The sequence below is a fragment of the Coffea arabica genome, chromosome 1c (genome assembly GCF_036785885.1).
Source record: "Coffea arabica cultivar ET-39 chromosome 1c, Coffea Arabica ET-39 HiFi, whole genome shotgun sequence".
NCBI lineage: Eukaryota > Viridiplantae > Streptophyta > Magnoliopsida > Gentianales > Rubiaceae > Coffea > Coffea arabica.
In genome coordinates this window covers 57,564,380-57,585,790 of record NC_092310.1, presented here as the reverse complement: position 1 = coordinate 57,585,790, position 21,411 = coordinate 57,564,380, and the positions used below count along the sequence as shown (strand labels likewise).

The 21,411-nt window shown below is 39.0% G+C and overlaps 5 protein-coding genes and 1 non-coding gene across 12 annotated transcripts; 4 read left to right on the top strand and 2 right to left on the bottom strand.

Annotated features, from left to right (window-relative positions):
- The first annotated feature begins 108 nt into the window (after positions 1 to 108).
- LOC140037494 (probable indole-3-pyruvate monooxygenase YUCCA8) lies at positions 109 to 2,213 on the top strand. Its single transcript, XM_072081691.1, has 3 exons — positions 109 to 1,053; positions 1,156 to 1,527; positions 1,658 to 2,213. Exons 1-3 carry the CDS (start codon positions 394 to 396, stop codon positions 1,880 to 1,882), a joined length of 1,257 nt encoding a protein of 418 aa, XP_071937792.1. The 5' UTR covers positions 109 to 393; the 3' UTR covers positions 1,883 to 2,213.
- A 1,014-nt stretch (positions 2,214 to 3,227) lies between these two features.
- TRNAV-AAC (transfer RNA valine (anticodon AAC)) lies at positions 3,228 to 3,301 on the bottom strand. The gene has a single exon. It is a non-coding gene; the product is annotated as a tRNA-Val (tRNA).
- A 3,712-nt stretch (positions 3,302 to 7,013) lies between these two features.
- On the top strand, positions 7,014 to 9,865 carry LOC113714278 (monothiol glutaredoxin-S10). The gene is made up of 5 exons (XM_027238067.2): positions 7,014 to 7,458; positions 7,567 to 7,640; positions 8,537 to 8,611; positions 9,002 to 9,028; positions 9,634 to 9,865. The coding sequence occupies exons 1-5, from the start codon at positions 7,157 to 7,159 to the stop codon at positions 9,708 to 9,710; spliced, it is 555 nt and encodes a 184-aa protein (XP_027093868.2). The 5' UTR covers positions 7,014 to 7,156; the 3' UTR covers positions 9,711 to 9,865.
- Positions 9,866 to 10,643: 778 nt separating this feature from the next.
- LOC140037495 (protein LOW PSII ACCUMULATION 1, chloroplastic-like) lies at positions 10,644 to 16,009 on the top strand. Of its 5 annotated transcripts, none has more exons than XM_072081704.1 (5): positions 10,644 to 11,142; positions 12,055 to 12,627; positions 12,800 to 12,850; positions 13,091 to 13,237; positions 13,378 to 15,300. In XM_072081704.1, the coding sequence occupies exons 1-4, from the start codon at positions 10,928 to 10,930 to the stop codon at positions 13,230 to 13,232; spliced, it is 981 nt and encodes a 326-aa protein (XP_071937805.1). In that variant the 5' UTR covers positions 10,644 to 10,927; the 3' UTR covers positions 13,233 to 13,237; positions 13,378 to 15,300. The 5 variants fall into 5 exon arrangements, with proteins under 5 accessions (XP_071937805.1, XP_071937802.1, XP_071937800.1 ...); XM_072081699.1 differs by lacking the exon at positions 13,378 to 15,300 and adding an exon at positions 15,783 to 16,009 and having other exon boundaries at positions 10,659 to 11,142; positions 12,001 to 12,627; XM_072081695.1 differs by having other exon boundaries at positions 10,659 to 11,142; positions 12,001 to 12,627.
- On the bottom strand, positions 15,073 to 16,313 carry LOC113714268 (photosystem I reaction center subunit IV, chloroplastic). The gene is made up of 3 exons (XM_027238059.2): positions 15,808 to 16,313; positions 15,407 to 15,472; positions 15,073 to 15,302 (listed from the first exon to the last, which is right to left on the bottom strand). Exons 1-3 carry the CDS (start codon positions 16,168 to 16,170, stop codon positions 15,198 to 15,200), a joined length of 534 nt encoding a protein of 177 aa, XP_027093860.1. The 5' UTR covers positions 16,171 to 16,313; the 3' UTR covers positions 15,073 to 15,197.
- A 764-nt stretch (positions 16,314 to 17,077) lies between these two features.
- Positions 17,078 to 20,915, top strand: LOC113714238 (uncharacterized). Of its 3 annotated transcripts, none has more exons than XM_072081682.1 (8): positions 17,078 to 17,572; positions 17,706 to 17,765; positions 17,882 to 18,019; positions 18,185 to 18,337; positions 18,424 to 18,534; positions 19,100 to 19,202; positions 19,280 to 19,337; positions 19,415 to 20,915. In XM_072081682.1, the coding sequence occupies exons 1-8, from the start codon at positions 17,452 to 17,454 to the stop codon at positions 20,555 to 20,557; spliced, it is 1,887 nt and encodes a 628-aa protein (XP_071937783.1). In that variant the 5' UTR covers positions 17,078 to 17,451; the 3' UTR covers positions 20,558 to 20,915. The 3 variants fall into 3 exon arrangements, with proteins under 3 accessions (XP_071937783.1, XP_071937781.1, XP_027093829.2); XM_072081680.1 differs by having other exon boundaries at positions 17,079 to 17,572; positions 17,700 to 17,765; positions 18,427 to 18,534; XM_027238028.2 differs by having other exon boundaries at positions 17,081 to 17,572; positions 17,700 to 17,765.
- The last annotated feature ends 496 nt before the right edge of the window (positions 20,916 to 21,411 follow it).

Below are 21,411 nucleotides of genomic sequence, written 5' to 3'. Positions count from 1 at the left end.
AGCCCCTCATCATTTTTAATGATCAATGCAGTATAATTTAAATGAGGTGTTATTGTATAATGATTAAGTATCGACTAAAATAATACTTTGCGGACTCTGGCTTATGATTTGAGAATGGCCCGTCGAAAAGCATTAACTTCACACCTCCAGTCACATGCACCTTTCTCAAAATTCCGAGGCAAAACCATCTATTTAAGGCCCCTTCAGCCGCCCCTCCACTTCCTCTCCATTCAAACAAATTCAACCATCTTCTCAATTTTACTCTAGCGAAAACCAAAACTTCTCTTATCCAAGAAACCCATATTCTACACTTTCTGTATCAACTTCTGCTTCTAGACGCTACACAAGTGCCTCCTCCGCATTACATTTTACACCGAATTTGCCGTAAACAAAATGTTTAACTTCATGGACCCTGATTTCCTTGCTCGTAGATGTGTTTGGGTAAATGGTCCTGTGATAGTTGGAGCAGGGCCATCTGGGCTGGCAGTTGGAGCTTGCCTGAAGGAACAAGGAATTCCCTTTGTCATCCTGGAAAAAACTGATTGCATTGCATCTTTGTGGCAGAAACGCACTTATGATCGCCTAAAGCTTCATCTTCCTAAGCAATTCTGCCAACTTCCTAAGTTCCCCTTCCCTGATCATTACCCTGAGTACCCCAACAAGAAACAGTTCATTGACTACCTAGAATCATATGCCACCCACTTTGATATCAACCCTCAATTCAATGAGTGTGTGCAATCAGCTAAGTACGATGAGGCCTGCCGTTTGTGGAGAGTCAAGACAGTTTCTACCAATGGTTCCACCCGCTCTGACGTCGAGTACTTCTGCCAGTGGCTTGTGGTAGCAACCGGGGAAAACGCAGAGCGCATGGTGCCTGACATTGATGGTCTGAAAGAATTTGGAGGCGAGGTCTTGCATGCCTGTGATTACAAGTCTGGCGAAAAATTCCGTGGCAAGAAAGTTCTTGTTGTTGGATGTGGCAATTCGGGAATGGAAGTTTCTCTCGATCTTTGCAACCATGAAGCTCAACCTTCAATGGTTGTTCGCAGCTCGGTGAGTTTTCTGGTTCAAAATTTTTATTTTACTTTGTCATTGATCAATATATTCCAAAATGTTGTGTGTCTGACGAGCTTTGCTCTGCTTCTGTATCTTCAGGTTCATGTCTTGCCTAGAGAAATATGCGGCAGACCAACATTTGAACTAGCCATGTTTATGCTGAAATGGCTACCACTTTGGCTGGTTGATAAACTCCTGCTGGTTCTGGCATGGTTCATTCTCGGAAACATAGAGAAATACGGGCTAAAACGACCATCACTTGGTCCCCTGCAGCTCAAAAACACTAAAGGAAAAACACCTGTCCTGGACATTGGTGCATTGGAAAAGATTAGATCAGGGGAAATCAACGTAGTCCCTGGAATCAGGAGGTTCGCATGCGGCATGGTTGAACTTGTTGATGGTGAAATGCTGAATATTGATGCTGTTGTTTTGGCTACAGGATACAGCAGCAATGTCCCCTACTGGCTACAGGTGAGAGATACATCTTACTTCGTCGTCATTACAAGAATTTTTTATAAATAAAAAAAAAAAGTATAATACAGATTCAGAAGCTTCTTTTTAAACAAAGTGCTGACTTAGTTTGATAAATTTTGATGTGCAGGAGGCTGAATTCTTCTCTAGGGATGGATTTCCAAAATCACCATTCCCAAATGGCTGGAAAGGGAAGGATGGGTTATATGCAGTTGGGTTCACAAGGAGAGGGCTTTCTGGAGCATCTGCGGATGCTACGAAAATAGCACAAGATATTGGCAAAGTCTGGAAAGAGGACTTGAAGCAGAAAAAGCAAAAAGTTCCTACTCACAGACGTTGCATTTCACAGTTTTGATCACTGGAGCTTAGGAATTCCCTGACCTTGATAATTCTCTGACTCCTTCGCCATTTCCAAATAAGGCAAAGAGACTTTGACTCTGTGTATGATATAACTGTGTATGTAGAAGATACATAAACAATGCAGATAGCACATAGAGACTAGCCAGCCCTCTCCTGATAGCCCATATGTTTTAGTATGTCGGGCATTTTGTATACTGAGGATGATGAGGCTTCTCATTTTCTTTTTCTTTTTTTTTTCCACCAATTTCACAACTTTCCTCCAAGAGCTTCATGAAGTATGTAAAATCATTCAATGACAAGTTACAATGGAAAATCATCTTCGACTATTCAATTTGTCCATTTTGAACTTCCTTTCTTTCTGCGTTCTTCTTTATCATTATTATTATTATTTAAGATACAATCATTCGCGCATCAATTTATGGTACACAAATTTGGAGGAAGAAAAGAGAAGCATGAAGACCAAGTCCTTTTTCAGCGTATTGATTTCTAAATGATCAGTCAGCAAAAACATAGGAAGTGAAGTGGGGAACTGTTTACAGCAATCTGAGTTGGAGATTTAGACTGAAGCTAATCGACAGTAGGAACGTCCTCTTCGAATCAATCAATCAATCAATTGCTTTCAGGTGCTACATCAAAGCCCTTGTCAAAATTTGATGCCTTGATAGCAATAACCTACAACCAAAGCCAAACTCGGCCTTGGCCATTATTATCTCAATCCCCATGGTCACATCCCCAAACTTTTCATCAGCAACTTGCTGTTGAACGTCACGCGAGTAGGGATGAATACGCTAAATTTAAGAAGGTCTGCCCACTTAATCTTCAGTGGCTAAAACTCTTTTGAGTTTGACTCTGCATGAATGAAGCAGCAAAATTTCTGTTGGGGTTGCACACGGAAGGACTCGAGCAGCCGTGTGTTGGTGTAAAAATCTTATCTGTAAAGCGCAATCAACATTCATTAGTTCAAAACACCTAAGATCGAAGAGAATAAAAATACTCAACCTCCTCATTGTGGGTTTCAATCAAAGACCCTGGTGATCTAATTTGCCTCAAAGGGATCAGAATGGGGAGGCTGGATTCAATGACAAAAATGGTTACACCCTTTTATCAGAAAGGTGATCAAGAGCTGGTTTGGGCCAAATTGAATCACAATTCACACGGCACAATGGTGGATTTTCAAAGATTTCAAACGATCAATTTTACTATTTGCCACAAAGGGAATAAAAAGGTTTAGGTGTAATGCTTATGAGCTGGATTACTGGGCAAGGTCACAAATAGTTAGTCCTGCGCTGTCATGAAGGGATCCAAAACAAAAGTAGTTCGGAAATAATTGTTGCCACACATGGCGTCGCCCGGACTCGAACCGGAGACCTTCAGTGTGTTAGACTGACGTGATAACCAACTACACCACGACACCAGATGTTTTAACGGCTGTCTTATCCTCCTAAGGAATTTTAACTGAGATGATAAAGCGTGTTTTTTGGAAAAGCAAAAATTTATTATATATTAGTCTTGTGTAATATGATGCGTTGACTTTGTGAGTTTGATTTCCAGGTAGGGAGAAGCAAACCTGCATATTATTTAACAACCGCCCCCCACATTATTGGAACTTCCAGCTGCAAATTGCCCTTTCTGGTGTATCAAGATTACCAAATTCTTTCTATAAGTTACTGAAAGAAGTCAGACTCGCCAAACTGTTGTTTTCCTCTATAAAAAAGCTTTGCTGAAGCAGCCATAAACATTGGCATTTTTTTTTTTAACATTGGCATATGCTGTTGTCACAAAGATGGAAAAAGCCATCTGAGTGGTCCATTGAGAGTTTTTGCTTTGTAATCTAACATGACTTCTAACTGCTTTCACTTATAATAATATGATCTATGAGTCCTTGTTTACATGACGGGGGTTTTCAAAGTTCTATATAACAAACGCTATCTAGAAACTTAACACGTTAGAGAAGAAGTCGGAGAAAAGAAAATTTATCCCTCGCGGCTCATGCTAAAAGAGTTAGGGACAAAAATGAATTCAATTCCAATGTGTTTATTTACGAGTGCTATTTATTCTTCATTTTTCTCACAGTTAAGTGAAACATACCACGTGGTTCTCCATGCCATGGGATCAAAATGCTACTCTGTATTCGCTAAGGCGGTCCCATTTCAGAGTTCAAACTCTTCGCTGTAATCATGGTTCAAAGTCATGGTCGCGGTCGTGCCCGAACTGTTCCACTTTGACTTTGATATATCGGCCGTGGTTTCGATGAGATGCAAATTTTAAAATATTTAATATTTTTAAAATTATGACTAATATTAAAAAAATATGATAAATTATAAAAAAAATATCAAAAACAATAAAAAAAATTTGAGTTGACTCGAGATAACTCGGAATGATTCGATCGTTTTTATCTATCTCGAAGACGTCTCGGCTGAGCTCTCGACGATTCATTATTTTGAAATCATCTCATCTCAGTTGTGTCGTATCGAAAAGTTCCGTTCCAGTGACCACTCAGGCTGAGTCTTTGAACCATGATTGCAATGAGGCATCGTCAGATCAATCCCTCTCTGTCTTTCGAACCTCAAAATTGCAGCTTCAACGTCTGACCTCGTTTTCATGTCTTCATCTACTTTGGCATTATTCTCACCACTGCTTTGGCCGCTTCTTGTTCTCGACATCCCTACTAAGGTGAGCTGAAATCACTAAGTTCACCACATGGGTTGCACTTACCCCTTTCTTTCTGGCAGTGGAGGCTGTCTCCTGATTTTGGTTTTTCTGAATCCCAAACAGTGGCTTTTGTTTTAGTCCGCGGCTGTAATCCTCTCTCTCTTTTTTTGCCCCTTTCTGATTGTTCAATGGACAACATTTACATTACTCCTACTCGAAGGAGCCAACTGGCCCAAGGGAGGATTACAGCAGGTAACCCATGACCGGACTTTCATCTTATCTTTAAGCTGGTGACATTTGTTTGACTCGAGGGTCCTTTGTCGGGCCTAATGTTCCAATTTATGGGACGAGAGATCTAAATAATATGGGACAAGTAGGCCAGGGAAGCCTGAAGGGTTTTGGACTGCATATATTTTAAGCCGTCTTACATTTACATCAACCAGCCCAACCCAGAGATGGATCGACTTGTTTTTTATCTCTTTCGGTTGCAAACGTACACACTAATCTTCCCTACTGGTTGAAACCCCATGTGTTTCGTCTAGAATCCATAGAAGTACAGAGGGATCCAATATACCCCTATGCTTTCGTCTCACTATTGCCCTCGTATTTAATGACCCTAGTTACACCTCGTCATAATGATGGTTTCATTCAAACCATCCCAACTCCCTTTGGAAGTGGTTCACTTTTCTAGTAAAGTGGCACGCTTTTAATAATGAAGCGTCCGTAGGCGTAGATAAATTTCTTGATTCCTAACAATGTGTAACTATTTATTCTTTATTTAACACAATGCTAATGTTCCATAGTCAAAAGGCTAATACTTTCATGTATGAAAAGTGGTACATTAAACTAATAGCCTTTTTTCTTAAGTGTATCAATTTGAGAATAATTTGTTTTTGAGGTTAATCACAATAAAATGGTAGGTTTTGCACATTTTTTCTTAGATGAAGTGATTTTTTTTTGGGGCTATACATTTGATATTACTATTTATAAGGTTTCAAATCTTTATTGAACTGAAGATAAAGGGTGGAAGGTAGATTATTTAGAATATTGTTTGAAATAATTACTTTAATATTTTTTGTGTTGTAATATATCAGGGGTGGAGTCAGAAAAAAATCTTAGTGGGGGCAAAAATAACACTAATATTTTTTATCTACTCTTTTTCTAATTTTTTTAAGCAAAAAAAAAAGTCTCATGCATAAAATCACCATTTCACAAGTTAAAATATTTATCAAATAACCCATTTATTAGTTATTATATTAACTAATCAATTTTCAAATTTCTTTAAAACAGTAATAGTCACATGCTCTAGAAATATATTTGCAAACAAATTTAAAATAATAATAATAAGAAGTAATTGTTTAGAACCTAATTTTGATGGTGTCCTAAAGTTGGTGAAAAGAGCCTCAAAATGTGACGAACCCAAGTCCTAGAAGATCAATTGATTCTGGTGCAATCTCTAAATAGGATGAAGTGATCAAAAGAAAGAGTAACAAGCGTTGGTTGTGGAAAAAAATGACTCTCCTATGTATGTTGGGGAGTAGGGACAATCGAGAGGCAGATAAGGAAAGGGAAATTGGGGAGTGGGGACAAAGGAAGTAAATGATAATTGGATGAAGTGATAAAAAGAAAAAGTAGTTGACTTGGGTGTGGAAGAAGAGGAGCCGATGGTGAAGGGAAATGAGGGATCACAGGAGTAAAAGGAACTTGGAGAGTGGGGACCAAAAGGAATGACTGATATAATTGGTACTTGGCCCTGTTGGTGGGAAAATGGGAACTAGAGGAGGAAAGTGAATGATATAAATTTTGTGACATATTCTTTCACATTTTTTCTAAAAAAAATTATGGGGGCACCTTTAAAATTATGTCAAAATTGTAGATGTATTATAGGAATTTAAAGGGGATAGTGGGGGTCCGTGCCCCCACTTAAAATCCTCCCTTGTAATATATGTGAGATAAAAAAAAAAATATGTTCAAAGATATATATAATTATGATACAAACAAATAAGTTTTGAACTAATAGTCGCTCTCTCTTGCTTTGGGAGAATGCAAAGTGATAGTTTAGTAGAAGCCTCCACATCAGTCATTGAAGGGCTACACTCGGCCCATTCCAAGACTGGGATTCAGTGTGGCAGGTGCTGACCCAGTTCAAATAAGTTTTGAACTAATAGTTGCTCTCTCTTTAGTGCTTTGGGAGAATGCAAAGTGATAGTTTAGTAGAAGCCTCCACATCAGTCATTGAAGGGCTACACTCGGCCCATTCCAAGACTGGGATTCAGTGTCGCAGGTGCTGACCCAGTTCATGGTAAGCTGGGGGTTTGGGAGGGGGGATTAACGGGCTAAAGGGCCCAAGTGCCCCTAGAGCCCTCGCATCCTCTATTCAGTCACTTCAATGCCCCGTTTGGTTACAAGCCCACGCTCCTGACCTTGGCGATTGGACGTGACTTCAGTAATTAATTAATAAATCTAGTCCTTCTTAGAGGAAGACGATGTGGGATATGGCCTGGAAACTAAAACTAAAAGTGAACCTGACCGTGAAACTGGCGATATAATTACGAGCAGAAAAGTGCATCAAGAACGAGGAGAAGAAGAACACCAGCAGAGGGCTTCAGTCGCTTCAATGGCTGGCGCGTCTCATCTGATTACTACTCCTCCTCGAGGAGGCTTCAGCTTTCTCACTTTTTCTTCTCAACCTCACAATCTCCCGCATTTTCACATCCCCAATTCTTGCGCTTTCTTCAACACCAGCTCTGTGACGCCGCTCAGCAGCAAATCAAGAATCGACTTTTATGGCCCCAGAAAAGTTGGGAAGACCACTAAGGTTCGAGCCATGGCGGCTTCTTTCGGGTCCCGATTAGAGGAGACTGTGAAAACGACTATCACCGAAAACCCAGTTGTGGTTTACTCCAAAACCTGGTGCTCGTGAGTGTATCTCAGCTGTAACTCTTGTTGATATCATTTGAAGGTTAAATTTTGTTACTAGTTTTTATGGAATTTTGAAATGGCGTAGTGGTGGATCTTGTCATGAAGGTATTCTTCTGAGGTGAAGACTTTGTTGAAGAAGCTTGGTTGCGAACCACTTGTTATTGAACTGGACCAATTGGGTAGGTTTCTCGGGCCTTCTTTCACTTATATCTGCAAATTTAAAGATGATAGTTTCCTTTGCTTCTGTCCTGTATATGCTTTGAAGAATTCTTCTGGATACCATCCTATTTTAGTAAACCCGGTTTAGCATTTCCCCCCCCCCCCCAAATTTTTGAATTTTTGCTCCGCCTTCCTTCATTATACGGAATAAGAAGCAAAAGTTGAAACCTTTTACTACCTCAACAGTTAGAAAGTCGATACCTGAATCATACAAGCTTGAGCTTTTTGACAACAGAGAATGAAAATGGACTTTTAGGGCTGTCTGGTTATATCGGTGGCTCACATTGCGCATTATAATCGTTTTCAACATGTGGATTTGTGGCTGAATTGTGTGTATGGCAGTTATATTAGGAGCGGAAGACAATCCTGCTGTAATTTCTTCTATCATCAAGGCTGTAGTTTTGGCAGTTTCGCTCCTTAGAAAGATTGATTTTTGTTCTAGCTGGTACTTTTAGGTCTGCAGTAATTACTAAAAATATTATTGTTTCTCAATAAAATTCTCATATTACTTTGATCTCAGTACATTGTACTTCTTGGGGGGTTTTGGTGAAGTTCTTTAGACTACTTGTATATGGTTGCCGTTGTTTATGGATTCATCTGGTAATATCTTGTCCATGATGTCATTCAGGGAAAAGATTCTAGAAGATATTGAGTTCCTCTTCGTGTAGAAATAAGGACAAAGAAGAAATAAAATATCAAACTTGAAGCAGAATTTTAGCATGTTAAATCTTTGTTTTTCTTTTATTCCATGATGCAGATGAGTTCTGCTATGGTGAAGGTTGTATACTTTTTTGTTAAAAAGAAAAAGGAACCTTGATCTTTTAAGTTCAGATTCATGTAGTGTTCTTGCTTCCAGGACCTCAAGGACCACAACTGCAGAAGGTGCTAGAAAGGCTTACTGGACAACATACTGTTCCTAATTTATTCATTGGTAAGCTTTGCAAGTGCTGCTGTCTTGCAACATCCTAGCACATGGATATATTTTTACAGTCAAATTTTGCGATGTTTTGCTCTGTCGAGTGACCTAACCGTTGTGCATACAAATAACATAAGCATGTTATAGCTGTTTTCTGAGGAAAAAGTTACTGTGCCATGTTACGCCTAAGAGATAAGAATGGTATAAGCGAATGCATTTTCCAGGACTATGATGATAATGTATTTAAAATTTTTTTATGAAAGATTGGGGAGTAAATACCAGTCAACAAGAAAAGACAAATTTAACCATATAAATGAGATTCATTTCTTTCTCCTAATTTTAGTCTTTCTTCACATATTTTTAGCTAGCAATTCAATCAAATGAGTGCTTTTCTCTTTTTTTCAGGCGGCAAACATATTGGTGGTTGCACAGGTATGGCATTTGAAAATTCTCCCTTCAGTAATGAATATGTTGCACTTACAATGGAAAAAGTGAAATTCATGTAGTCTGGTGTTCATTTCTGCATGTTTTGACAGGGTTATTCGTGTGCTGACTTCTGCGTGCTTTTACCATATCATTGTCCTGATGTAGATTCTCTGTACTAAGGACCACTACTCTTCAGCAATTTTGGAACACTTGAACCTATTAATTTGAGATTTGCATTCTAGGGTGGATTTTCCCGCAATCAATTTTATGCTTATGCGTTTGTTTCCTAATATCAACTCTTAAGCGAGAGTAATTTGAATCTTTGAATTGAAACCAATGGATGAGAAGAAGGTTCAAAGGCTAAAACATAGGGGTATTTGATGTTCTAATGAATCATTAGATGAGTGGTAGAGTTTCTTAGAGTGCATAATGTTCAAGTTAGGAAGAAGATCACTTGCTGCATTTTGTTAAGTGAAATAAACTTGGATTGATACGTGATTAATTTTGTAACTAGTTTGGAGGTTTATGCCTGACGGAAGTTTTTAATTCCTGAAGTGAAATAGGAGCAGAAAAGGCTTGATTTGGTTTTCTCTTGTTGTCTCATGGTGCAGATACTGTTAAGCTACACCGGAGAGGAGAACTTGAATCCTTGTTATCAGAAGCTAGCGCCAAGAAGACAGAAATCTAGTTTCTATAATCACCTTCCTGACTCCCTCTAACTTGACGAGAAAACATGCCATGTATCTTCTTGAATTTCATAGTTCTGAGTGTAAAACATATTCTTGTCTCTGTCGACAGAAACAGAAGTTCAGTTTGAATAAAAAAGATCAGTTATTGGGTAAACAGAGTTGATCAAGTCCAAAATAATTATCGTTTGGCTATAATTCTACCCACGCCATGGTACTTCCATCATGTCTCATATTGCTCATGCAGTTTCATCCCATGGCCACTAAAACCGCTTGTGTGTTGTAATGAAAACACAAAGAAGGATAGTCTTATGGTGCCAGAGATGTGGGGTTTGATCAAAATCGCAACTTTGCAGGTGGAGAATTGAACAGTGCTCTCTTTTGAGTTTCATTGCGTCACCTTTTGCTGATATCGACATTTAAGAACTCTCTCCACATGTAGTAAGCTTTGGTTCCAAGGGTTACTAGGGATTTCATTAATTGTTTCCCTGATCTAAGCTTGCGTGATGATTTCTTGGTAGCGCTTGTGCTAAGAGAAATTGAAGCCCCTTTCTTGCTGTGGCGCCTAAATTGTACTATTTAATCATGCCTTCGGATAACTTTGCTAATTGTCGCATAAATTTTCAATTTGAGGGACAATTAATTTTCTTTCCAAAAATAGCGGCTCGTTTGGATTAGCTGTTTTTAAAAAAACAAGTCTTTCAAATACAATGTTACAGTAATACACAATAACTCAAAAAATATCTTATCCAAAACAGTTAATCCCAACGGATTGCAAAATTGTTCATTCACGTTATATCATTCTAGCATGGAGTTATCAATATCACGACGAAGATTTTTCTTTGGTTCATTTTATTTTATTTTTTAATTTCTCCCATGCATAGTTTTGGTGATAAAATAAAACCTTAAAAGAAGGGACTTGGTGAGGACTTGATGGTCGTTACAAAGCAAAACAAATTTCCGGCGAAAGGAAAAAAGCGAAAAACAACGCAAAATCCGCGCGAAGTAAAATAAGAGTCGTGGCTGAATGATGGTCACGCAAGCAACCCGAACCGAAATGAGAATGAAAACGTGCTGCTACTTGCTACTGCTATCTGGGTGGGGGCGGCCGTCGTCCAAGGCTGCCTCCGTTTAAGCCAGGAGTCTCATCTTTCTGATGCTAGCTGGTAGCTATAGCAGAAAATAACATCTACATCTCCTGCTGCCGCTCCATTCTGCCATGGCCGCAGCGGCGCAACCGTCCTACTCTTTGATTGGGTGTCCCAGTCTCAATCTCGATAAAAAATGCCTCGGATTTTCCCGCCATCTCAACAACTGTCGCAAGTTCGCCTTCTTCTTCAGTAATGTAGACCAAAGATTACTTTGTAAAGTTCAACCCCGGCGTCTTGGACCTTCGCTAATCACTTGCTTTGCCTCCAATAAGCCAGAGATCAGGTCCCTTTTGCCTACTCTCTTCTTTTCTTCATTTTCCTCTTTTTCAGTTCATAAATGCATAGTGATTTTTTGGTTCGTTTTATAATTATTGCGTGTCAAGTTCTTCTTAAATTGCTTTTACATGTAATATGATGTTTGAAAGGCTACTTACATCCATTGGATTCTTTTCTACATCTCTGTCCCTGAATGGAAACATAATTTTCTTGGAAAGAAATGGGGATGTAGAAGCCATTTAACGTTTGTTAATCTCAAAAGGGAGGTAGAATGTTGGAGTATGGTGTCTAATAATTTGATGGGTTTAGATGCACATACTGCTTCTTCTCTGGAGACGTCACTTCTTCTCCTCCGGGAAACCATTTGTGACCTATGGGCCTTACTAGTTGCTCTGAAACAATTTGGACCTTCTTGTTATAATCTGAATGGAGTTCTATCAAAAATCTCTGAGGAATTCTGGAATTTTTAATGTAATGTACATGCTGCCTACGACAAACTCAAGCACAAAAATGTTTGAGGATGTCATTCCCCTACTCAGAACATGGAATGCATTATGAGTCCCACATGCGACCTTTCAGAATTTCTTTGTCAATGTTCATAGGTACACACGGATTGTTTAGAAAAACTAAGGGTCAAGGTACAATATGAATGTCATTTATCATATAGTATAAGACAGTTGGAACTGGCGTATAAGCTTATCTGGATTTGATTGTGCATATATTTCTTTCCTTTTTTTTTTTTTAGTTTCTTTGATAATGAGTGAAAAAGGACATTTCTACTGGATGTGTTTTATGAATATTGTTATCCACGGTTTCAGTTTTACACCTAGCCTTTTCTGTTATATTCAAATGCTTTTGCATTCAGGTTCTCGTTTACATGTGAAGCCTCCTTGCAATCATCATTTTGTTTGTTATTCAGTTCTACAGCCAAAATACGAAGTGAAGTCCTCTCTCCATTTCGGTCTGTTCGGATGTTCTTTTATCTTGCCTTTGTTGCAAGTGGTGCTCTTGGAGGACTGATAGCCACCACTCAATTAATAGCTGCTCTTTCTAATCCATCAAGAGCAACTGAAGTCCCTGATATTCTTAAAGGTCTTGGCATTGACATTGGAGCTGTATCCGTTTTTGCATTACTTTATTACAGGGAGAACACCGCTAAAAATGCTCAGTTGGCCAAACTCTCAAGAGAGGAAAGCCTCTCAAATCTCAGAATTCGTGTGGATGAGAAGAGAATTCTTCCTGTGAGTGCTTTTAGAGGGATTGCACGTCTTGTAATCCTTGCTGGTCCTGCATCTTTTATTGCAGACTCTTTCAAAAGTAGTGAACCTTTTACTGATCGACTCGTGGAAAGGGGTGTGCTTGTAGTGCCCTTTGCTACAGATGGGAATTCACCGAGTTTTGAATTTGAAGATAGTGAGGAGCTGAAGGAGATTATTGCCAAAAGGAAAAGGCTCTGGCAACTGGCTCCTGTTTATGCCACTGAATGGTCTGAGTAAGTGACCATTTGGTGGCAAATTAATTTGAATACAAGCCACTCTCTCTCTCTCTCTCTCTCTCTCTCTCTCTCTTAGTGGTGACACATGATGAACCTCATATGTCATGGGGATTTTTTAGATATAATAAATTAATGAAGCTACTCTCATTTTGATGTTTATTTGCACTAGGTGGCTGGCTGAACAAAAGAAATTAGCGGGTGTTTCCCCTGAATCTCCTGTGTAAGTCTTCAGTAACTTATCACTTTTTTTGACCTGGTGATTACTCAAACACTAGTTTCACCTTTCTGCTCATCTCAGTTATGCGTGTTATTCTAGTTAAACCAGTTTCTTCATGTGTCTTTTTTGATAGACATTAATTGTTACCAATGCATGAGATGGATCATATATTGGTATACTCTTTTCTCACAATTTAAAGAACATCTATTGGAAAGATAAGATGCTTTGACCATTGGTTTAAAGGTATCTATCTCTCCGGATGGATGGCCGGGTCAGGGGAAGTGGAGTTGGTTACCCTCCCTGGAATGCATTTGTTGCACAACTGCCTCCAGTAAAGGGAATGTGGTCAGGCCTTCTTGATGGCATGGATGGAAGAGTACTTTGAGATAGGTGATTTTTACCTGATGTTTTAATTTCTTGGTACAATACCTCCTATTTACTTGCTTGAGAGCTTAATTTTTTGTTTTTGAAATGTTATTTTATTCACTTTCATCCCCCCCCCCCCCCTCCCCGGTTTTCCTCTTTGATAGGATGGCAAGATGTATTATTGGACAAAGACAAGAATTCCATTTGTTATTTAAATAAAAGATAAGCCATAGCACTTTCAATAATGGATTAGCTGCCTTATTAGTTTCCTTCATGAAATTACTCCGCTTTTTCCATTACGGATTGAGGAGCAAGGGAGTCAATGAGTGGATGTTCTCACCATTAAGCAGTGAACTTCCTGTACGGCTTAGAGGTCATGTTACTTTTTTGGTAGGTTCACTCTTCTGTGCTGTCTAAGGGATGTCTTCTGAAGGGAACAAAGAGTCCAGTGGCAGCTTCTTGTCATGGATAACTAAATAACCCAGTGGGGTTTCATCCAAGAGTAGGATTTTAATTAGCGCTGTCACTCCTTTCTTTTTTGTCTGGTTGGAGAAGCGGAGCTTTTGTGGTAAACAAAAGTCGAAGCCAGAATTCCGGTAAATATAACAGGCTTATGAAGGAAACTCTTGCTATCATCCGTCCTTTGAATTTTCTTAGCAAGCCCAAACTGTAAGTAATAGTATCAAGAAATAATACACCTGTTATTGAAGTCGAAGCAGTTGGAATGCAATTATATTAGCCAAAAGACAGATAACAATGCAATTTTGGATTTGATGTCATTTCAATCCATCCTGCTTGTAGGTTGCGGTTATCTTAGCTCAGATGAAAACTCTGGCAGTAAAATACTACCATTAAAAATAGGGTTAATCATATTTTATTCCCTTAAAGGATACCTCATTTTTCAGTTTACCCCCTAACCTTTAATTTTGCTCACTCAACCCCCTTTAAGACAAAATTGCCCTTGCATTATTTTGATTTTTCATTTATCTTATTTTCCTTCCTTTTATTTCTTTTTCTCTTTCTTCTTTATTTAATTCTTCCTCTTTCCCACAAAAATCTTCACCTTAATGATTGAAATTAAAAAAGAGGAATTATAGAGATCTATCTTCTGCTTAAATGATAAAAAAAAATTCAAATCATTTTCCTAAAATACAATTTTTTTAGCCTTTCAATTCTTTTAATTTTGGATTTTCCTCTTTCCTTTCTAGTTTTTCATTTTATTCTCAAGAAAATATCATAAATATATGGGTTAAGGAGGTCTTGGCACTGACAAAACTCCAGAGAGAGCCAAATTTATTTTCAAACATCGGGTGGTTGAATAAGCCCTCAAGGCTCAATTTTGTTTGAAGAACATGCAAACCAAGAACGTACTTAGGCCGTTTGGTCTGCTAATTTAAGAGAGTTTTTAGCTGCTTGTAATTGTGAATAACACGTCTGCCTTCTGTTCTCGCCGTAAAGGATCAAAAATGTTGAAGGGCATAGCAAGTAGGATGATATAAACCATTTCCTTTTTAAGCTTCAGAGAAAGAAAACAACTCTTCTTAGTAAGAATAAGACAGAGGAGGGGAGAATATTCGCCACTTTGCTCCGTTTCTTATTGATTGCCGCGCCCCCACCCCTCCCTCTGTCTCTCTCTCTCGATGAATATTTGGTAGCTTTTCACCTTAGCAGTCAAGGTTCTCCCTGTAACTATGTCTATATGCTTGAATATGAGTCGTTTTGAGACGGAACAGAGCCAGGAATCTGTTTTGCAAATGCTTGCATTTGAGTCCAAGATCAGTGATTAAAAAATGCTCACTTCAAAAGGAAAAGAGAAAAATAAGAAAAAGAACAAGAAGTTGAATGTACACAGACGGGACTTGGAAAATCAAGAACTAACTGCGAAAGAGTGTCATTCACTGTTTAACACATTCACAAACACACAGCTATATAAGAGGCCGAACAAATACAGGGGGGGGGGGTATAACATTCAAGGCATAGGGCATTATGCAATTTCTTGGATTTCATCCAATGCATAGTTGTTGGTAGATACATTAGCATAATTCACTTTGTTAAACCTCACAACAACTGGATAGCGAGTCTTGGGGTCCTGTCACATTTCAAGTAAAACGTGTTAATTAATTACTTGTGATTATGAAAGAGTAGACTCAAACTCCATAAAAATCAACACTAGTAGCTCTCACGACACCTTACCTGATCAACAGCTACAACCGATCCCACGCCCTTGTACCAGTATGACTCCTTCCTTAGGATTCTTACCTGTTGAGACAGTTTATAAGCAAATCAGGTCCATGATTTTGAATTCTTTCTCGGATTTGGCTGAGAGTTATTATGATGGATATAGAGATGGAAACATAATTATTATTATTTGAGGACTGCAAGGAGTATCAGTTGCCTGGAAGATTCATTGAAGAACATATCCAAACCAAAATGATCTTGTGTCTGTGCTTGACTCTCAAAAGCTTTTTCAAGTAATTTGCCTTGGAAAAAATATGATGATCACCTCACGTTCAAGTGTTCAACTCTTTCTTACTCATCAACACATGTTCATAAGCTGATAAATGTGCAGATATAGTAGTAGCTCTGGAACTGACCTTAGTTCCTCTTTTGGGTCCGATTGGAGGTGGCTTGGGAGCCTGAGGTGGGGGAGCTGCAGGTTCAGCCGGTGCAGTAGCAGCTGCGGCTGGTGCTGTCTCTTCGGAGGCGCGTACAACAAGCCTTGTACAGCTGGTGGCGTTGTTCTTGGAAGGAAGCAAGAAGAGAAAAGTGCTCTTGTGGGCTGTGCTCGTGTTGGAGCTGACTGCATTTGGCGTTAAACCAAAAGCTGATGCAGCAGATGCCATGCTGCAGCTCGCCATCCCTGTAGACCTCTCTCGACCACCAAAGATACCAAATTCTTTTAGCTCTAGACTGTAGTAGCAATGGTTGCTCTGACAATGGGTGGAGCAAAAGATCATGGAATTATTAGCGATAAGAGTGAGAACTGAGAGGCTTTGAGTTAATCGGATATCTTTTTCCTGGACGATGATCAATCAAGAAAAGCCCTGTCATTCTTCCACCCACTCATGCATCGCCACCTGTTTACCATATCCCCTTGTTTTGGATAATGCTGCCCTGCCCTTTTTCAATATATATATATATGTATTGCATGGAATAGCCTCCCAAGTAAAAAAAAAAAACAAAAATAATTTGTAGCGTATTGCTTGCATTGAGTTGCCCGAGGAGGGAAATGCAAAAATTTATACTATTGAGTTGATTCAACCAAAAATGATTCAATTCCATTTTATCAAAGCTAGGAAGCCTTGCCCTCGTGACTTAAGAGCTTGCTTTTTTCTCTTAATTAATATTATTTTTTTCTTGAAAATATGATACTACTATTTTCAGTACTATTCTTAGTATTCTAGTATTTCTGTTTCTTAAATAACTATTTGTCCTCCAACCAAAAAAAAAAATAGTCCATCTATAAAAAAAAGTGATTAAAAATCACGACATTTTTAAATCGATAAACACGAATATGAAGTCTTTAAAATTAAAAGGGTGAATCATTTTTTAATTTATTTCTGTCGCTAAATTGTATTGCCATTTAGTATAAAGTTTTTTCCAAAAAAAAAAAAGAATAATTGGGAAGAAGCAAGTGACCTCGTATTGCCTGCTTCATACCATGGTTCGAAGTCTCGGCCGAGACCGGGACGACTCGGCCGAGTCATCACCGTCTCGGCCCCTACCGATACGATACCATGACGAAACGATACCGAAATACTTGACTCGCCGAGAAATCGGTTGAGTCGCCACCGCGACGAAGTGACTCGGCCGAGTCACACCGAGTCACTCCGAATTATCCCGAGTCAAGACGAAAAATCAGCCGAATCACACCGCGACGGATTGACTTGGCCGTTTCTTTTGCTATTTTTTAATTATTTTTATTTAGCATACTTTTTTATATCATTAACAATTTTTAGAATATTAAATACTTTAAAATTTGCGTCTCACCGAGACCGCGACCGATATGCCGAGACCGATGTGGAACGTTCCGGGCCGCGACCACGACCGCGACCGTGACTTTGAACCATGCTTCATACATCAGAAATTTAAGATAAGATGCACCTCCCATTCACGTGACTATTTGGCGCCTAATTTCATTTTAATCGTTTCTGAAACCAAACGGAACCGGGAAGTCCGGACTCCGGAGTGATGGTCATGGAATTAGGGTTTGTTACAAGTCCGACGAGCAAGCAATCATGAGAAGACAGTCAACTGCTCGAACATTCAAAACCAATCCTAAAAACCGAGCGACGATCCCGAAACCTCCATTAAACGTAGCCGCCATTTCTGAAAATCGCGGATCCATCGACCAAAATGGTACTACTATGATTGATTAAATTTTTATCCAAATTCATTTGTCATTTGGATACTTTCCTTTTGTTTTTTTTAAGGTTCTCTATCTGTCTTTGATTCTGGATATCGTTTGTGATGCTGGTGTTTTCAGTCTCAGATATGAACAAGGCGAAGAGAGTGAAATTCACGCTTCCTGAACAGACCCAGCCGCCGAGAAGTAACGATTCCTTTTTTTTTTTTTTTTTGGAAAAAAAGAAGTTACTATAACCGGTCTGTTTTCCTTTTGTCTTTTTACTATTTAAGAGATATGTTATAATCAATTGAACTATGCAGCTGATGCTCCAAAGACCTCAGAATTTGCATTTTTTAAGAAATTGAAGGAGGACATTGGCGGTTATTATTCTCGCCCGCTGCATAAAGATGGTACTTATCAACCGAAGGCTTCAACACCGAATGATCGAAACAGCACAGGTCTCTCCTCCATTTTTTTTTTTTTTTGCTTTGAATCTGGATGCACTATTGATCTGTTTTGATTTCCTCAGAAAACTGGCAACAGCTTTTGATTTTGGCTAGCATCTTTGCTTAATCTTCAGCAGTTAATTAATTGCTTGTATTTTTTTCTTTTAAATTTCCCAGATACTTCCACCCCTCCGAACATGCTCAAATATGCTGATAGAAACCTGAGATCTTCGCTTCGATCAGAAAGTGAAAGACCAATTGGCCAATTCTCATTCCTCTCACCACCAATGCATGCTGAACCTAATGATGTCTATGGACTAAATAGTAGAGGTGTGTCATAAATAGTCTTGAATTTTCATTCTTTCTCCAATCTTGCTAGTATTATTCCTTCTTTGTTAAATTTTGGTTTGACACAGAAGATGAATTCAAAGGGATCAAACAGAGGTCCTCCTTTGCTTGCACTAATGTTACACCTGACGGTAAAAATTTGGTGCTCTCTCCCTTTGCCAGGGCATCAAATCACTCAGGTGCGCACTAAGCTCAAACAGTAGGGAACATTTTATGCTTGCTGCAGTCTTAATTTGATAGACCTACAAATTCTTAATCATATAGCAAATCGAAAATGCAAAAGACACGAGGTTTTCCACTTTTTCCCTCGTGGATTCTACTGCACCGTTTCTGTCCACACTTATTACTGTAGAAACACATGAATGTGTGATGCCACTCATGAAGTAACTTGTTAACATTGGAGTAGAAAAGGCACAATATAATTGCATGACAACAATATATTCGAGTTTTGGCTGTTGATTCCTTATAGTTAAAACGTCAGACTTTGTTGCCCCCTCCTTTTCTCTCTAATATTGAGAGTATAGCAAGTTTGCCTTGTCAGACACCTCCTGTACTCTGTACATTACGGTTTGCTAACTTGCTAGTTTGAATTTCCGCATCTCTTTTTGCCGGATCCAGTGATCTATTGTATGGATATTTTGAGCCTTAAGAGTTATATGCCAATGGCTGCAACACGTAAATTTGGCACCACATCTTACTAAAAACATCGTCATTTTTAGAAACAAATTGTGCACCTATTTTCAGGGAATCAGAATGCTGGCACTGGAATTTTTTCAATCAAGAGACAGAAATTACGTCAATTGGTTGCAGATACATTTCCCGTAGTTGGACAATGCAGTTCTAACTGGTCAGACGTTTTACTGTCTATGTGTTCTTGCACATTATGAAAAATGCTTCATGGGATTCATCTGAGAAAATGTTCAGGTTTGACTTGGCTTCTGTACTGCTCAATCGCCTCCTTCCTAATGGCAACAAGAAAGCGGTATGATTGGTTGTCCTCTTTGTACAGATGAAAATCCTAAATTGCCATTCATTACTTCCCAATTTCTTGTTTGGCAGCGCTGCCAAGAAGGGGTGCTTGACACCAATTATAGGTTAGCTGCTGTCCCTGGATTAGATGCTGAAGAGGAAATTCAGACAAGAAATACAACTGAATTTGAATATACATCACGTTGGACTGATTATTTTCCCGAATATTGGTCTGGCCATCCACCAGACAGTGTTCTCTCTAAGTGGGATGTCAGCACTTCCAACATTCCTTTAATAGGATGCAATGCAGAAACTTATTTCCTGGATGAAAAGCTGAATTTGAATCGTTGTTTCGATGATAAAGCTATGAAAAGTTTGTTCAGAGCTAGAGATCCATCTTATTGCCTGTCTTCTCATAATTATGAATCTGTTAGTTCTGATCATTTGCAAGAATTGGACGGAGTCCATAATTCTAATGAGCCTCGGAGAAGAGAACCACGAAGTCTTTTGCTTCGCTGGGATGTAGACGAGGAGAAAGAGCCGACCTTTTGTTCGGCAGTGGCAACATCGTCAGGTGTTGCTTACCAGCAGACATTTGATGATAGCCTTGATGCAACTAATATTGAAAATACATCTATTTTGTGTTCAGATTATACTCTGGCGTCCAATTTGTTGTCATGTACTCATTCAACCGGTGCTCACTGGCATGAAAATCAAAGGGATCGTCAAGAAAATTATGCAGTTGTAGCAGCCAACCAGTTCCGTTCATTTAACCAGCAGTATTTTATTATGGCACAACATCGGGATACTCGTGACCTTCTCGAGGAGCAAATTATTGGCCTCGATTGCCAAGAGGAATCCGGCAGGAAGGATCATTCTGAAGCACTCCTATTTTCTGGAGGACGAAACTATGATTTAGGATGGGAACGCTCATCATTGAGCGAGTTCTATGGCAAAGACCGTTCATCTCACAGTCGCATTTTTCACTTTCCTTTCGAAAAAGGTATAAATTCATTTGACATTGAGGAGGGCCGTTTATACAGCCCAAAACAAAGAAAAGCCATTGCTACTTTTTCGGAGGGTGCGTTTGATACTCCGAATTGGTTCTCTGCTAATTTACACGCGCCTCTTGGCAAACTGCTGGGCCACTCACTGCTGCTGGATAATTCAGGCGGAGTTAGATCAGAAGAGGAGATTAATTTTGATGATGATAACCAATGGAAATCTTCCTGAAAGATCTCCGCTCAGCTCAGTGGGCCCTCGTGTTTTTAGTAAGATCATTTCAATAAGAGAATTTTGTGGATTGCTAGCTAATGAAGGTAGGTAATTCTTGATTGATAGTTGCATTGTTCATTGACGGTCATAATGTTGTGGACCAAGGATCATAAAGCTACCATCAAAACTGACGTAATGCCATGCTTAGGTCTCTCAACGTCTTTTTTTTTTTTTTTTTTTTTTAAAAAAAGGGAAGAAGAAAAAGTCTTATTTGCTTCTTGATGTTCTTGTATTCTTTTTGTTTTTTAGGGCAACATTTTTTGCTATTTATAATAGTGATATGTGTCCAGTTAACACGAGGAAGATGCATTATTAACTGATCGTATTCGTCTGCAACAGACATGGGCCTTCTGAGCGATTCTCCGGGTTGGCAGCGTTCCATTTTGGGGAAACTTTGTCAGACGCTGGTTAACAACCGACGGTCCAGTTAGGGACTTAAATTTTAACCATTTTAAAGGGAATTTACATATAATGACGCTGGGGCACTGAACTAAAGTAAAATGTCCCATCTGGACCCATGAACGCCTTCGCGCAGTTGTCAAGGTCCTTAAGTTCCATCATGCTGTTAAGGCTTAAGCCCCAGATGTGCCACCAAAGTAATTTTGATGTAGTGGTCTCACCTTGATATTTACATTCTATTACCAAGTTTTACAAGGTAAGACGTTTGTGAGGACTGATGAGTTTCAATCTGTTCACACACTTATTATAGGAACATTCGAACGGACAATTGCTCCGGGGAGGGAGTGCAAATTCTTGAATCATTTTTTGGGGTAAGTGCAGATATATATATATATATATATATATATATATAT